The sequence below is a fragment of the Suillus subalutaceus genome (genome assembly GCF_016647625.1).
Source record: "Suillus subalutaceus strain FC151 chromosome Unknown DFJ58scaffold_336, whole genome shotgun sequence".
NCBI classification, from domain to species: domain Eukaryota; kingdom Fungi; phylum Basidiomycota; class Agaricomycetes; order Boletales; family Suillaceae; genus Suillus; species Suillus subalutaceus.
Genome location: NW_024540585.1, coordinates 18,494 through 32,905, shown reverse-complemented (window position 1 = coordinate 32,905; position 14,412 = coordinate 18,494). Strand labels below are relative to the sequence as shown.

Sequence of the window (14,412 nt, the reverse complement as noted above, 5' to 3'; positions counted from 1 at the left end):
GCACCCTTGAAGGCATGAGCGAACTTCTTCCCGGGCGAGACATTCGAGACGACGTCCACGGGAACAGAGACCCATGGAACCACGGGAAGCAGAGAGACGACTGTCCGCATGGCCGAGAGATTTTAGGGCAGGGGGGAACTTTCGCAGGGCGGCAGCAACTTGGACACCGTACAAGTCTGACAACTCAGCAGCAATGCGAGTGGCTCGGGTATTCAAACTGGCTGGAAGATGACGGGAGCCAGAGTTTTCCACTCGAAGCGACGACGAGATTGCACTGCATACTTTAGAAAAGTGTTCAATTAAGGCTTCAATAGAAAGATCTTTGCGACGAACTTGCGACTTGGTGAACCCCAGGCGGCGGGCAATGTCACGCAAGTCTGCAGCGGGAACCTCGCTTAGATTGTCTCGATAGATGTCCACAGCGTGGAAGAACCAAGGAGGGTCACGCTTGAACTTGAGCAGAAGGCAAGACTCCATAGTAACGGCTGCTCGACATCCCTCATAGCACCTGAAGACACTGCAATGGGCGTAGGATGCCGGTGCGAAATGAGAAGGAGAGAAAGACACGGAAACACCACCGATTCGGATATTGACCGCGACCCCATCAAATGATACGGAGTGTACCTCGATACATGATGCACACTTGGCACACGACAAAACATGATAGTTCAGCGCTGAATACAGCCATGAACAGAACCCCGAAGGTGTCTCAAAAACAGCAGGATGACACTCGGGGTGATACAACGGATCATAATACAAAGGAAAATCAGCGGGAGAATGTAAAACATGGAGAGGAGGGCAATCATTGACATCGAGTACGCGAGTAATCACAGAGGGTGTTTTATGCAAGAACGCTGCCATGGGATGGAGTAAACGAGCACGAACAAGAAAAGCTGCAGATAGTCGAATCAATAACGACCGAAAGGGACCGAGGAGATGGACACACCGTGATAGGTAGCACACCAAAGGCAACGGCACGAACAAAGATAGAAGGGTCCTGAAAAAAGGTAAAATATTTAACGACTGAAAGGCAAGCACAGAGGGAACGCGGACACACCTCGCTAGCTAGCACACAGAGGACAAGGGAACCAAGGGAGATTCAATTGAGCGTCCAGAAAAATGTATCCCCGGTGTGTTCCCACCACACTAGCTAACACAGAGGAGAAGGGCACAAACTATGCAGAGAGCCGGTTCATTAACAACTGAAAGGTACAGAGTACATCGACTCACCGCGCAAGGTAGGACACAGAGGACAACGACACGAACAAAGACAACAGCGTCTAGAAAAAATGAAAGATCAATCGACTGAAAGGCATGCGCAGGGAGGACGCGGACTCACCTCACTAGCCAGGACACACTAATATTGTCATTGATATTGGTGCGGTACCGGGTGAAACGAGAACATGTGCGTGAGAGAACAACGGAGTCGGGGATTGGAGTACTGGCGCTCACCGCTGCTACTAGATGTCCACTAGAGTTCGCGCATTTTTGGGGTAACGTCTATTACTCCACAACGCACAAACATAAAAATTTAATTCTTCGACAGTTCCATAGCCTGACAGCCCATTATGGGGGATTGCATAATATCATGTACGATTCATCAAGCGTGGTGCAGTGGACCTGGCGGGTACGCTCAGTTCGTCCCGTTAACTTCCAGAGGTGGCTTAGACCTGACGCCGCCTTTCTCATTGTGTAGTATCTCTGTCGTCAGTCCTATTGGAAACAGTAGGGCAACCGGGGTCATAGGTAAGTCTTTTACTCCGTGCTCACAGTCAAATGGTTACTACTTGACACCGTCTTGCAGACACCACTGTGGCAAAGCAGCTCATAGACAAGATTTACGAGAAGAGAAAGGCAGCCGCTCTCGAATCAGAGAAGCAATTATACTCGCTTGCAGTTGATAGTAATGCGTTGAGCGTTCTCAGGCAGATTCGGGAATGCCACCAGCAAATCGACCACCGTCGTATAACACAGATCATTGAACAGCTGGTGGATATGTTCAGCAATTCACCAAATCTCCTTCACATCAGAAACGGAGGACTCGTTGACATAGCTGGTACAGCCATTGCCCTCGGCATGGACGTCGCCTCGTACATAGAAATTCATCGAACCCGTGCTGGCGTGCTTTACGGATCCAGAAAACAGAATACGATATCTCTCCGCCGAATGTCTGTACAACATCGCCAAGGTATCCAAGGGCGAGGTTCTTTCAACCTTACATTCGACGCCCTCAGTAAAGTGCGGTAGCTCCTCGTCAAGTTTTGCATTATAACCGAGCTGAACTTCTCAGCTAGCTGATTCAGAGTTATCGGTCAAGAATGGGGCGGAGCTGCCTGATAGAATTCTGAAGGATATTGTGGCAGAGACAGCTTCGGTGTATATTCCGCAGTATCCAGAGACGGTGAGGATTCGCGACCTGTTCGATTCTCAGGAGCAGAGTATACTTGTTTCTTAACCCGATGTCCGATTCCTAGGAGAAAACATCACTGTAGAAGAAGGCATTCTCCCTCGCGCGCTTCATTCCACTGTTGCAAGGTAGGATATATGTCCCTGGTTCATTCACAAGGAGCTACTTGGCATCGTGGATAGCAGTGCTTGACTCGGTCGAGGAGCTCGAACTTCTAACATACCTCCTAGAGTTCCTAGACGGCCTCCTGTGAGTCGGAAGGTTTGTGGCTCAAGATGCTCGCTGATGCACCTATTCAGGAAGCACTTATCAGACCCCACCGAGGATGTGCGCGTAGCCACAGAACATTCTTGCCGATTTCCTACGTGAAATTAGAGACGTCTGTATGGTTCATCAACGCAAATAAGAACACACTGAGCCTTCTGATCTACGACGCTCAGATGAGAAGCTTCCTGACATCACGATGTCTCACTCTGAACGCGCACGTTTCATCACCAAGAGTGAATTTGGCCACGATCATGATGGAGCACAGTTTCAAGGATGAGCACAAATCAGAAGACTATCGCGGCACTGGAGGTAGGGATTGTTTAACACATTCATTGAAACTACTCACTGCTCGTGCAGCCTCAGTTCCTGGGCAGGGTGTGCGGAGAGACTATGCAGCCATAATAGAAATTCTCATGACAACCAACGTGAGTTGTTTCCATCCAAGCTCACTGCATTGTACTTATCTTGCATGCACAGATGACGAAATCCAATAATCTACAGCCCTTCGTTGGTTCGCCGAGTTCTTGACCTTTCTGCCCGATGTCATGACGCCCCGTCTTATTCCTGCCATACTCCCGAATCTAGCACACCATGTCCTGATGATCCAGTCGGCTGCACTCTGAACTAACAATCTACTTTCGAACGTCATCCAAAACATACCCGGGCCAGTGGAGGGTCTATCCGGACAGAACACAGCAGAGAAGTCAATCGCGCCAGCAAGCTCACCAACCCAAATCCCCCAACCTTCACTGCACAGCCACCGTCCAGAGATGCCTCTTCTCCCGAGTCCGTGGGTGATAACCGGCCATCGTCTTCATCCGATAAAACCACCATGACGCAGCGTCCTCGCTCAGGGACAATGCAAACTACTGTCATGGAATCTTCGAGCAGGCCTCGATCTCGCACGTCATCAAATAGTGTAGTGGGTGCTCCGCCACCTCCGCCAGCTCCAGCTCCAGCTCCAACGCCTCCTTCACCCGTGCAGGAGGAGGCCAGTTTAATTATCAGGCGACAGTTAATGAGTTGACGATACAGTTTTTGAGCCAGCATGAGCAGATTAGGGTTGCTGCACTGAAGTGGCGCATAATGCTGCACCAGAAAGCACTGAAGCAGGTGTGCTGGAATCCGTCTGGAGTATGCGCAAACTGATGAGATTGTCAGATTCTTGCGATGGATGATGGTACTTTCCCGCGCGTTGCGTCAGATTCGTCCGAAGAGGTACTCAGATGTGCATTGACCTTGCATCATGCGACTCATATTTTCGTTGCAGCTCCCCGCGCAAACATTGTCCTCCTCAGAAGAGAGCTACTTCAAGGATTTCATGATGGACCTTTTCGAACTCTTCAGCACAGATAGGAAGCTTCTTGAGGCCTGCGGCAGTCCTATCATCCACCAGTCGTGTCTCAGTCTCAATACGGAGAGGATATATGAGACATTTGCAGAAATTTTGGAGAAAGAAGAGGTTGCTCGTCTTTTGTGGTCCCTAATGCAATGTTACCTGACTGCTATTATACAGGATCTGGAGTTTGCAAGCGAACGTGCAGATGCTGAATATGATCCTGATCACTTTGCCTGAACAGTTCCGAAAACGGCTGAAGGGCCTTGAGACAAGGGTTGGTTGAGCGCATTCTCGTTTGATTTCTTGACTTGACTGATGACACGTGCAGCAAGATGGTCAGGCGCTGTTCACCACGCTTTACAGGTCATGGTGTCATAATGCGATTGCAGTGTTTTCGTTGTGCATGCTTGCGCAGGATTACGAGCATGCATCAAATTTACTATCTATCTTGTAAGTTTGTCTCACATGGCGTGTTTGATCGTTGCTAACAATGTTACGCCGGCGCTGATTTGGAGATCACCGTTCCACTGCTGATCCAAGTCGACAAATTAGTGCAGCTGATCAAATCTCCCGTATTCACTTGTGAGTTATCTATTAATGAGATGAATCAGAGGTTGATGATATTCCGGAAGACCTACACCTTCAACTCCTCGAGCCTGAGCGTTACCCCTACTTGTTCAAGTGTCTATATGGGTTGCTCATGCTACTCCCCCAATCCACCTCTTTCGTCTCACTCCATAGCCGTCTCAACGGAGTCAACTCTGCCGGCTTCCTCCACATTGCCCCAAAAGCGTGAGTTGACCCACTCTCATTTCATCATGTGCTATTGTTAACCAATACGAGGACACCCAACCCTATCGCCTCACGCTCTGAGCTCGGCCGCGGTGAGACAAAATGGCAAGAACTTCTCGATCATTTCGCTCGCTACAAAGCAAGCACGAGAAAGCGCGACTTGGGATCTCGGGAATACTTTATCTCAGGATGATATCACCATCACACTGCTCTCGCTACTTGCGTCTGGTGACCTCCCAGTGCTGCCGATTATCCCGCCAAAGCCCACACTGAGTCCGCTCAATCCAAAGGCGAGGCAGAATGGGCTGATGGCAGGCATGTTGCAGGGTGTGATGACACCGGGGGTAATGCAACAGAGGACGAGGCGGACTCTGGGCTTACCTGTGGTGGACCCATGAAGGGGTGATTAGGTTTGGTTTCGATTGGTTCGGTTTGCAGCGGACTTACAGTGCATACTTGCATGCACATGATACTCTAATGATAGAAAAACGATTTGACTCAGAGTTTCGCATACCGAGACTGTCAGCATGTGCATTGCAGCTTCAGAGTTGGCAGTGAACAAAGGCTCTTCTCAGAGTTTTCCTTGGACCCTTGCGCGGTCTACTCGCGTAAGGGAGTTATTAATCTGGATAAAGTGATTGTCCATACCCGCTAGCTGGAAGGAATGAGGTTATGATGCTGAAAGTCGGACTAACGGCAGCGAATCTTTTACCTTTGAGAAGGATGGCACCGATGATTCCTGTCCGATCTTTCCCAGCCGGCAAAATCGAGTCGAAACTAGCGAGATGAAAAGAAGTATGAACGAACCCCACGGGTGCAGTGAAAGATGAAGGGAGGGTTTGGTTTGTCCGGGACATGGCACATAATATTATGGTATCAATGCGGGCCCGCCGTGTGTTCTAGTATTAGAGGACCATGAAAGCCTGCCGGTCTCGAAAAAATGGCTGCAGAAACCGTACAGTATCATGGAGTGAATATATATGTACGTCAGTGTCACGGTTGTCGAAGAAAAATAAAACCTATCATGTGGTGATCAGCACCGCGCAGCTTCAAATTGACTTCAAATTGTTAGACTAGATCATATCATGAGCTGGACTTATAGCCGGACGCTACACAGGCCGCGCTTCTACTATAGCACCCCTGCCCAACCCCAACGCCCGGCCAGTCTGTACGCCGCTCTACCGCAGCCCTCAAAGCTCCTTCTCAGTTCCCGATTCTGTTGCCCCCAGTTGTCCCTCTTCGCCTTTCTATTGCCCTCAACTTTTCCACGAGTCTGTTGCCCGTTCTGTTGCCATTCTCTGTTGCCGTTCTGTTGCCCCCAAATTTCACCGGCACGTTTGCCGCATCTGTAACCGTGGGAGTCGGGGATCCGATCAGAGTCCATCGTAGTCAGACCTGGATATAGAAGGAACCTGGAGGACAGTCGTTCCTTCTTGATTATGGATCCTAACTAAGTATCAATTATCATTCCTTGTTACACAGCTGAAAATACCGAAGATGAGTCTCGCACCGCGATATCGTTCGCATGCATCATTGAGTCATGCATCGTCACGGGCCATGATCGGTTCACTTTAGATTGAACAGGTGGTCGTAGGTATAAAGGTCAGCACCTTCGTCCCCCTTTCCCAGCGAATTACTACCGCAAACTCACTCTTTTATCATGGCCAACATCATCGATTCTCAGTGTGTCTTGGTCGTTGGATCCGCTGCAGAAATAGGTCGTACTCTTGCCCTGCTAACCGTCAATATTGTCTGCAGTCGCTGCAAGGAAAGGCTCGATGAACTGGTTGCCTTACACATTGCTACCGGACGACTCAAGAGCGTTACTCTTGACGTTCTTTCAGAGCGCAGCGTTCTCAAGTCTTCCATCGAAGATATCGTCAACACTTACCCAGATGTATGTGCCCCTAGCACTATCCCATGCAAATCGGCACTGACCGGCTGTCTAGGTTCTTGTTCTCGAATGGCATTCAACGGGCCTTCGACTTCACTAAGCCAGAAGCCGTTTATCCCGAATGTAGGTCTCCTGCTGTCACGGTGCATCTATGATTACTCATGGCGTTCTCATCTCGGTCAGCTCTCAAGTGTGAACTCGCCACCAACCACACCTCAATTGTCAGGATGATCACCTTCCTCCCTCATCTTATCGAGCTTGGGGTATGAGTATTTTTAACCCTTGTGCAGAAGCAAGGCTGTCTGACGTTCTTTTACACAGTTTATTCAGGGCTGTCCGTCGTTCCTGCCGCTGAAATCACTGCTGTGCGACAAAATCTACCAACTTGAGCATCTCACTCGCTGGTCAGCTCAACGAGAAGAACGATCACGTGGTTGAGATTATTCCTCCGTGAGTAACACTACTTGTTTCGTTGTTGTTGAACTCATTGCCATGTGAAGACTCGGTCGAGTCGGATTTTCATGACTGTAAGTTCCCTTCCAATTTTCCGTATCTACTGTCTCTTGACCTGCGTGCGCGTTAGTCGAAGGCACAACACAGCGTCTGGCCAATTTCTGGCTCTCGCTCAAAGAATACACGAAGGTGACGATGAAGGGCCTTGTTCGAGGCGACCCACACGAGGGATGGTCATTGAACAGCACAAAAAGTTTGAGGGGAAGTTTGAGGTTGCAACGAAGATGTGTGAGTAATTCTTTAATCGTCCACGAATAGACTGCCAATTTTCCTCGGTATCACCCTGCCAGTATCCTTGAAACAGGCTGGGACATCCTTTTCTTCTGTGTGGCGCGTATGGTTCTCATGGGCTTCTATCTTACTTGTCAGATGCCATTTTCTGAGGTACTCTGTCACGCGATGATTCGCGACGCTCGTGGACGCAAAATGAGAAAATCGCTCGGTAACGTCATTAGCCCGATCGATGTCGTCCTGTCGCTTGAGCAACTCCACCAGAAATTGTATTTGGAAGTTGGAGGATAAGGTTCGTGTATACTGCTGTTATTAGCGTTCTCATTTACGCTAATTTGTGATTTGGGCTTCAGGGTCTCTTAGCTGCCGTCAATCACACCAAGCACGACATTGCTGCTGCTTCTGCACATCACAAACGCCTAGGCAGTCTCGCAGGTCGTCTCGCAGGGTACATCAATCCCTCAATCAGCACTGGCGGTACGGAATGGATTGCAGGTATGGCTCCGTGGAACGCCTCACTGCAGCTATGCCGAATTTGTACTTATCTCCAAAGAAACATCTGTTTTATCACCAATCCTGCCTTTCTTGTCACGAGGTGCATCACACAACTAATTCTGTTTGCGTATTCTCATCGCCTCTCAGACACATGGAAGACTTTGTCACTTCCGACCCTTCCGAGTTGAAGAGAATCATCATGAACTACAACGACGACGTAGGCGATCGATTCTGAGATTCACATCCCCTTCTGACAATCTTCTGAAGCTCGACCAAAAAAATCGTAAGGGATTTCCTGCTCGGTTACTCGGCACTCTCAAGCATGAGCTTGCATACTCTCCCAGTCCTTCAAGCTGTGCCGGAGAATCTGGACGATAATCCGACAGTTCAACATGAGGTGAGCATCTCCATCATCCCGTTTCACATAGTCCCGCTTTCTTTTGTACACTTCAGTGTATTATGATGCTAACCAACATTCGAAACAGGCAGCAGAAGCAATGGGTGCGATCTTGTCGCCTAATTTCAAGGCAGTCCTCGCACATCAGAGGACTGGTGAGCCGCAGATATCGTCATATATAGAAAAGGTTTTCGTTATATTGGAATATTGGAATATAAAGTCATATAAAGTCATGTGTAACGTAGGAAAACCACCGCAATCAACGTAGGGCACCCTGGGGAAACTCACGAAATCTTTGATACCTGCATGGAATACGTGCATGAGCTGCTCGATCATGCTCGATGTATCACAGACAGTGGGGGGCATGTACTTCATTGATTGCTGGAGCAGCTATTTATTGCTTAGCACGGTTATGCACACCGCTGGAAATTACCTGGCCTAGAAAGTAAGATGAATATACTAGCAATGATCAGTCAAGTCATCAGTTGTGGGTGTACAAGACGAGTGAGGCCTTGAGGACTTAGACCGTTTGTTAAGAGCATGTGGTCACGTGGTATGATGTAATGTAGCCCGTTTGGACCCCCAGCTTTTCAAAGCTGGGGGTCCAAACTGGCTACATTACATCATACCACGTGATCATGCTTTAGTCATCGTAGCGGCGGTGAGACGCTAATCCTCCACTCAGTCTCTGCCACATTGCCCACGTCATTTACCTATCTATCCCCATTGCGAGCTTGAGGTGAACGTTACAAACGACACTGACACGTTCGTTTTGTGATTCGCGGAGTTATAGATGCCCCATCGATTTCGAGTTGTCACATCGACTTCCGGAGAGTACCAAGTTTGAAGTAAGTACAATATAATCACCCAAGTTCCGACTCTCTTCATGCTCGGAGATGGACGTCGACACCGACGCGGATCATGATGTACCAGATTCCGTACAAGCCTGGCATCCATCAGTTCGTCGACCCATCATTTCCATCGATCCGATGATCTACCATGAAGCTATTCATCCTCGTGCTATTTTTGAGCTTCGTGAAACTCCCTCCGGCGAGAATGTATCCGCTGTTCCCTATTCCTGCACCCATTGTCGCTCCTTAAAGCAGTCTTGTTCGCGTGTCTTACCCTGCGATCGGTGCACCAAGACTGAGCGGCCTTGTGATGCCAGTCAACCGGGCTATCAGAAGCTTCCCCCGCCCGGAATGTCCCAGACCCCTCCGGCGCAACCCTCCAAGATGATAGTAGCTTCAAGATCCAGCCAACCTATAACAACTTCTTCAAACTCTCGGTCACCAAAGAAACCGAAATTCACCCATCCGAACTCTTCAAGTACTCCCAAAAAAACTTCTAAATGCAAGGGGAATAAGAATAAGGTCGATGGTCCCTTCAGAGCACCAGTCAACCTGGAAACTAGAAGCGGTTGAGATGAGTCATGCATCATCACGGGCCATGATCGGTTCACTTTAGGTTGAACAGGTGGTCGTAGGTATAAAGGTCAGCACTTTCATCCCCCTTTCCCAGCGAATTACTACCGCAAACTCACTCTTTTATCATGGCCAACATCATCGATTCTCAGTGTGTCTTGGTCGTTGGATCCGCTGCAGAAATAGGTCGTACTCTTGCCCTGCTAACCGTCATTGTCTGTAGTCGCTGCAAGGAAAGGCTCGACGAACTGGTTGCCTTACACATTGCTACCGGACGACTCAAGAGCGTTACTCTTGACGTTCTTTCAGAGCGCAACGTTCTCAAGTCTTCCATCGAAGATATCGTCAACACTTACCCAGATGTATGTGCCCCTAGCACTATCCCATGCAAATCGGCACTGACCGGCTGTCTAGGTTCTTGTTCTCGAATGGCATTCAACGGGCCTTCGACTTCACTAAGCCAGAAGCCGTTTATCTCGAATGTAGGTCTCCTGCTGTCACGGTGCATCTATGGTGCATCTATGATTACTCATGGCATTCTCATCTCGGTCAGCTCTCAAGTGTGAACTCGCCACCAACTACACCTCGATTGTCAGGATGATCGCCTTCTTTCTCCCTCATCTGATCGAGCTTGGGGTATGAGCATTTCTTATATTTTCCTTTCATTTCTCTGACCCATGTGCAGAAGCAAGGCCATCTGACGTTCTTATACACAGTCTATTCAGGATTGTCCATTGTTCTTGCCGCTGGAATCATTGACTACTGTGCGACAAAATCTACCATCCACGACTTGAGCATCTCACTCGCTGCTCAGCCCAATAAAAAGAATAACCACGTGGTTGAGATTATTCTTTCGTGAGTGATACTATTTGTCTCATCTCATTGCCATGTGAAGACTTGTCCTGGTCGAGTCGGACTTGAATGAGGCAGCATGACTGTGAGTTTCCCTTCTAATTTTCCGTATCTACCGTCTCTTGACCTGCGTGCGCGTTAGTCGAAGGCACGACGCAACGTCTGTCCAATTTCTGGCTTTCGCTCGAAGAATACACGAAGGTGATGATGGAGGGCCTTGTTCGAGGCGACACGTATGTTCCAGCGCAGATGGTCGTCGAACAGCACAAAAAGTTTGAGGAGGGGAAGTTGGAGGCTGCAACGAAGGCAACGACTCAGACATAGAGGAGACTTGGAATGTGTAGTAATGGCAGTTGAGCTTCTTCCTTTAAAATCATTCTTGTTGCTGAGTCAAACTCAGCTGGAATCCGCCGGACTTGCCAATGGGTCCCAGACTTTGGCCGCAGAGTGTCCAAATCCCTGACTTTCTCCGTTTTGCAGTCTTGCTCGTCGTCTCGATCACGTTTCGCATCAATCTTATCCTTGCCAACACATAAGCAATCAAATTGCCCCACCCCATTGCTAGTTCTATGTTCACACCGGAACATTTTTTTAAGCTGTACCAAGTCGACTACAACACCGCTGCTATTCGTGACTCTCAGGTTGGCTACAACATCTGTAAATCCACCATCGAGAACCAGAACTCCATGTGCCGAACTGGTGAGCCACATTGACGGTGCGTCTCGTTGACACCACACGCGTCGCTCATAATGATAGTATTAATTCTTAAGATTTTTGCTTGTGAGCATATTTCGCCCCCAACTACACTATCGGCGATACCGAGCAGGAGGAGGTTCCATGTTGCACCAAGCCTGACCACGGAACTCGTCTCATTCACGACTGACTGAAAACATATGGGACTGGTGTATCTCGCGGCAGTTATGGTGGGTGACCGATGCCCATCCTGAGGGAGAAGATAACGACGTTGGTATTTCAATGGTCAGTCCAACACTTGTGCACTTACTCTTGAATGCAGAAAAACGATGGCAAGAACTGGAAAATTCTTGCACGCGGGAAGAATTTTACACTTGAGCAATATGAAGATGTCCTCGATACTTGGTCCTCTGGACTGTGGTCCTTCTCGATCCTGACGGCCATAAAAGGCAGTGTTTCATACCGTAAACTGGCTGGCATTAATCGTCCACCAACAGACTGCCGATTTTCCTCGGTATTATCCCTACCAATATCCTTGAAACAGGCTGGGACATCCTTTTCTTCTGGGTGGCGTGTATGATTCTCATGGGCATCTGTCTTACTGGTCAGATGCTATTTTCTGAAGTACTCTGCTGCGCGATGATTCGCGATGCCCATGGACGCAAAATGGGCAAATCGCTCGGTAACGTCATTGAGCCGATCGACGTCATCCATGGCCCATCACTTGAGCAACTCCACCAGAAAATGTATTTAGAAGTTGGAGGATAAGGTTCGTGTGTAGTGCTGTTATTAATGTTCTCATTTACACTAATTTGTGATTTGGGCTTCAGGATCTCTTAGCTGCTGTCAAGCACGCCAAGCACGGTATCGCTGCCGCTTCTGTACATCACAAACGCCCTGGCAGCCTCACAGGTAGTCTTGCAGGGTACATTAATCCCTCAATCAGCACTGGCGGTACGGAATGGATTGCAGGTATGGCGCCTGTAGAACGCCTCACTGCAGCTATGCCGAATTCATGGTTATCTCCGAAGAAATCTCTGTCCTCCTACCACCACCAATCCTGCCTTTCTTATCACGAGGTACGTCACACAACTAATTTTGTTTGCATATTCTCATCGCCTCTCAGACACATGGAAGACTTTGTCGCTTCCGACCATTCCGAGTTGAAGAGAACCATCATGAGCTACAATGACGACGTAGGCGATCGACCGTGACATTCACATCCCCTTCTGACCATCTTCCGAAGCTCGACCACAAAAGCCCCGAGGGATTTCCTGCTCGGTTACTCAAAGCCGACTGAAGCGCCCGATTACAACGATATCAGCTCTCCCAGTCCTTTGAGCAGTGCTGGAGAATCTGGACGAGGATACGACGGTCCGACATGAGGTGAGCGTCCTCATCGTCCCGTTTTACATAGTCCCGCTTTATCTCTTCAGTGTATTATGATGCTAACCAACATTCGAAATAGGCAACAGAAGCAATGGGCGCGATCTTGTCACCTAATTTCAAGGCAGTCCTTACAGATAATCATAAATACACCCTGCATGGAATACGTGCATGAGCTGCTCGATCGTGTTGGATGTGTCACAGACAGTGGGGGGCATAAATTTGTATTATATACACCATTGATTGCTGGAGCAGCTATTTATTGCTTAGCACGGTTATGTACGCTGCTGGAAATTGCCTCGCCTAGAAAGTAAGATGAATATATCAGCAGTGATCAATCAAGTCATAAGTTGTGAGTGTACAAGATGAGCGAGGACTTGGATCGTTGGAGACTGTCAAGAGTTTGTATGTGGTCACGTGGTGTGATGTAATGTCTGCACAGGTATGGGTATGGGTTAGAGTAGCTCGTTTGCATTCCACAGCCGCACACTGCTATCATCCAATCGAGATGCGATGCGAGCACCATCCGGTGAGAACGAGGCTGACAAAACCCCTTCAGTGTGCCCATTCAAGGGCTCAGCCAATGGTTGTCCCGTCCCTGCAGTCCACAGCCACACAATCTTATCCGCCGAGCCAGACGCAATGCGAGTACCCTCCGGTGAGAAAGAGACTGACAAAGCCGGTTGAGTGTGCCGCCGCAAGGGCTCACCCAATGGCTGTCCCGTCGCCGCATCCCGCAGTCGCACAGCGTTATCCTCCGAACCAGGCGCGATGCGAGTACCATCCGGTGAGAACGCGACTGACTGGACCGACTCGGTATGCCCGCTGATGTAATGTCTGCACAGGTATGGGTAGGGTCAGAATTCTGAAATCTGTCAGAGCTTACCATACCCGCCTTTGAAACTTCTATTCATATGCAGGCTCACACATGGGGTTATTACAAAGGTATGACAAATAGTATCTAAGATAGCATGCTCGGGTACCTATTGCATATGCTTAATGCATCTAATAATCACCGCCAAGGTACAAGTGTGTGCTCATTAGTAGAATTTATCATATTTGATTAATTCTTGACTTTGTGCTGGTTGGAAAATCTAGAAGTAGCCTTTTGCACTGTCTGTGGACCTACTAAGGTGAGTTGGGTGGATTCAAGCGGGAGCTTGAGCAAGGGATTCCAACCTGAGATGATACACTCACATCACTGTCATATATCATATATGATGAAGGGCCATGCTTCTTTTTTCCCTTCACCAAGAGTGCTGTTCATCTGCGTCCTCTCAAAATACCGCTAATTTCACCATTTACCTCATCCCTGAGGTGCCACTCCAAGTTGCTGGTGCCTGAATTACTGCATGCCTGAAAAAGATGGATGACCCAGTTATCCTGCAGGTTTCACCTTCCATTTTGCGGTACAAAGTTACTGGCCAGTTCAGGTCTAGATGCTGAGGAAATGAGCTCAGAGCTTGTCACGAGATGATACAAATATACCATTGCCTCTTTGAATGATCATGCTGTGTTTTTCACCTTGGTTCCCCCCTTTCATGTGTCACCATCTCGCTATACCTAGTAAGTCTCTGTTCCATCCTAACTAGTATGAGAGGTTTCACATGGTTCCGTAATAAGATCCTCAGATTGGTCCATATAGAATTGTGTTCTCTCTATTATGCCAGCTCCTTTTGGAGAGCCAATATCTAGTATGTAAGTGATCGGGCCCAATCTGAT

The 14,412-nt window shown here is 48.6% G+C and overlaps 6 protein-coding genes across 6 annotated transcripts; 5 read left to right on the top strand and 1 right to left on the bottom strand.

Annotated features, from left to right (window-relative positions):
* Positions 1-212: 212 nt before the first annotated feature.
* Positions 213-861, bottom strand: DFJ58DRAFT_737237 (uncharacterized protein; the record flags this gene model as incomplete). The annotated part of the gene is made up of 2 exons (XM_041386917.1): positions 213-281; positions 334-861. 2 exons carry the CDS (start codon positions 859-861, stop codon positions 213-215), a joined length of 597 nt encoding a protein of 198 aa, XP_041235224.1.
* Positions 862-1,626: 765 nt separating this feature from the next.
* DFJ58DRAFT_825454 (vacuolar protein 14 C-terminal Fig4p binding-domain-containing protein) lies at positions 1,627-4,965 on the top strand (the record flags this gene model as incomplete). Its single annotated transcript, XM_041392176.1, has 17 exons — positions 1,627-1,746; positions 1,807-1,877; positions 1,926-2,113; positions 2,139-2,203; positions 2,291-2,446; positions 2,493-2,656; positions 2,940-2,983; positions 3,032-3,103; positions 3,176-3,267; positions 3,432-3,669; positions 3,690-3,787; positions 3,836-3,892; positions 3,945-4,167; positions 4,208-4,287; positions 4,342-4,401; positions 4,529-4,595; positions 4,646-4,965. Coding segments are annotated over 16 exons (1,839 nt in total), but the record flags the coding sequence as incomplete, so codon positions are not given.
* A 1,500-nt stretch (positions 4,966-6,465) lies between these two features.
* On the top strand, positions 6,466-8,316 carry DFJ58DRAFT_737235 (tRNA synthetases class I-domain-containing protein; the record flags this gene model as incomplete). The annotated part of the gene is made up of 12 exons (XM_041386916.1): positions 6,466-6,591; positions 6,650-6,702; positions 6,755-6,822; positions 6,883-6,962; positions 7,021-7,064; positions 7,109-7,149; positions 7,200-7,226; positions 7,283-7,440; positions 7,471-7,722; positions 7,797-8,038; positions 8,086-8,155; positions 8,206-8,316. The coding sequence occupies 12 exons, from the start codon at positions 6,466-6,468 to the stop codon at positions 8,314-8,316; spliced, it is 1,272 nt and encodes a 423-aa protein (XP_041235222.1).
* Positions 8,317-9,887: 1,571 nt separating this feature from the next.
* Positions 9,888-10,935, top strand: DFJ58DRAFT_671793 (uncharacterized protein; the record flags this gene model as incomplete). The annotated part of the gene is given in 6 exon segments (XM_041382988.1): positions 9,888-10,121; positions 10,136-10,241; positions 10,313-10,395; positions 10,445-10,614; positions 10,686-10,696; positions 10,754-10,935. 6 exon segments carry the CDS (start codon positions 9,888-9,890, stop codon positions 10,933-10,935), a joined length of 786 nt encoding a protein of 261 aa, XP_041235221.1.
* A 275-nt stretch (positions 10,936-11,210) lies between these two features.
* DFJ58DRAFT_638892 (uncharacterized protein) lies at positions 11,211-11,485 on the top strand (the record flags this gene model as incomplete). The annotated part of the gene is made up of 2 exons (XM_041381321.1): positions 11,211-11,310; positions 11,397-11,485. Coding segments are annotated over 2 exons (189 nt in total), but the record flags the coding sequence as incomplete, so codon positions are not given.
* A 404-nt stretch (positions 11,486-11,889) lies between these two features.
* Positions 11,890-12,604, top strand: DFJ58DRAFT_737233 (uncharacterized protein; the record flags this gene model as incomplete). Its single annotated transcript, XM_041386915.1, has 5 exons — positions 11,890-12,060; positions 12,135-12,276; positions 12,336-12,383; positions 12,442-12,500; positions 12,551-12,604. 5 exons carry the CDS (start codon positions 11,890-11,892, stop codon positions 12,602-12,604), a joined length of 474 nt encoding a protein of 157 aa, XP_041235219.1.
* Positions 12,605-14,412: the final 1,808 nt, after the last annotated feature.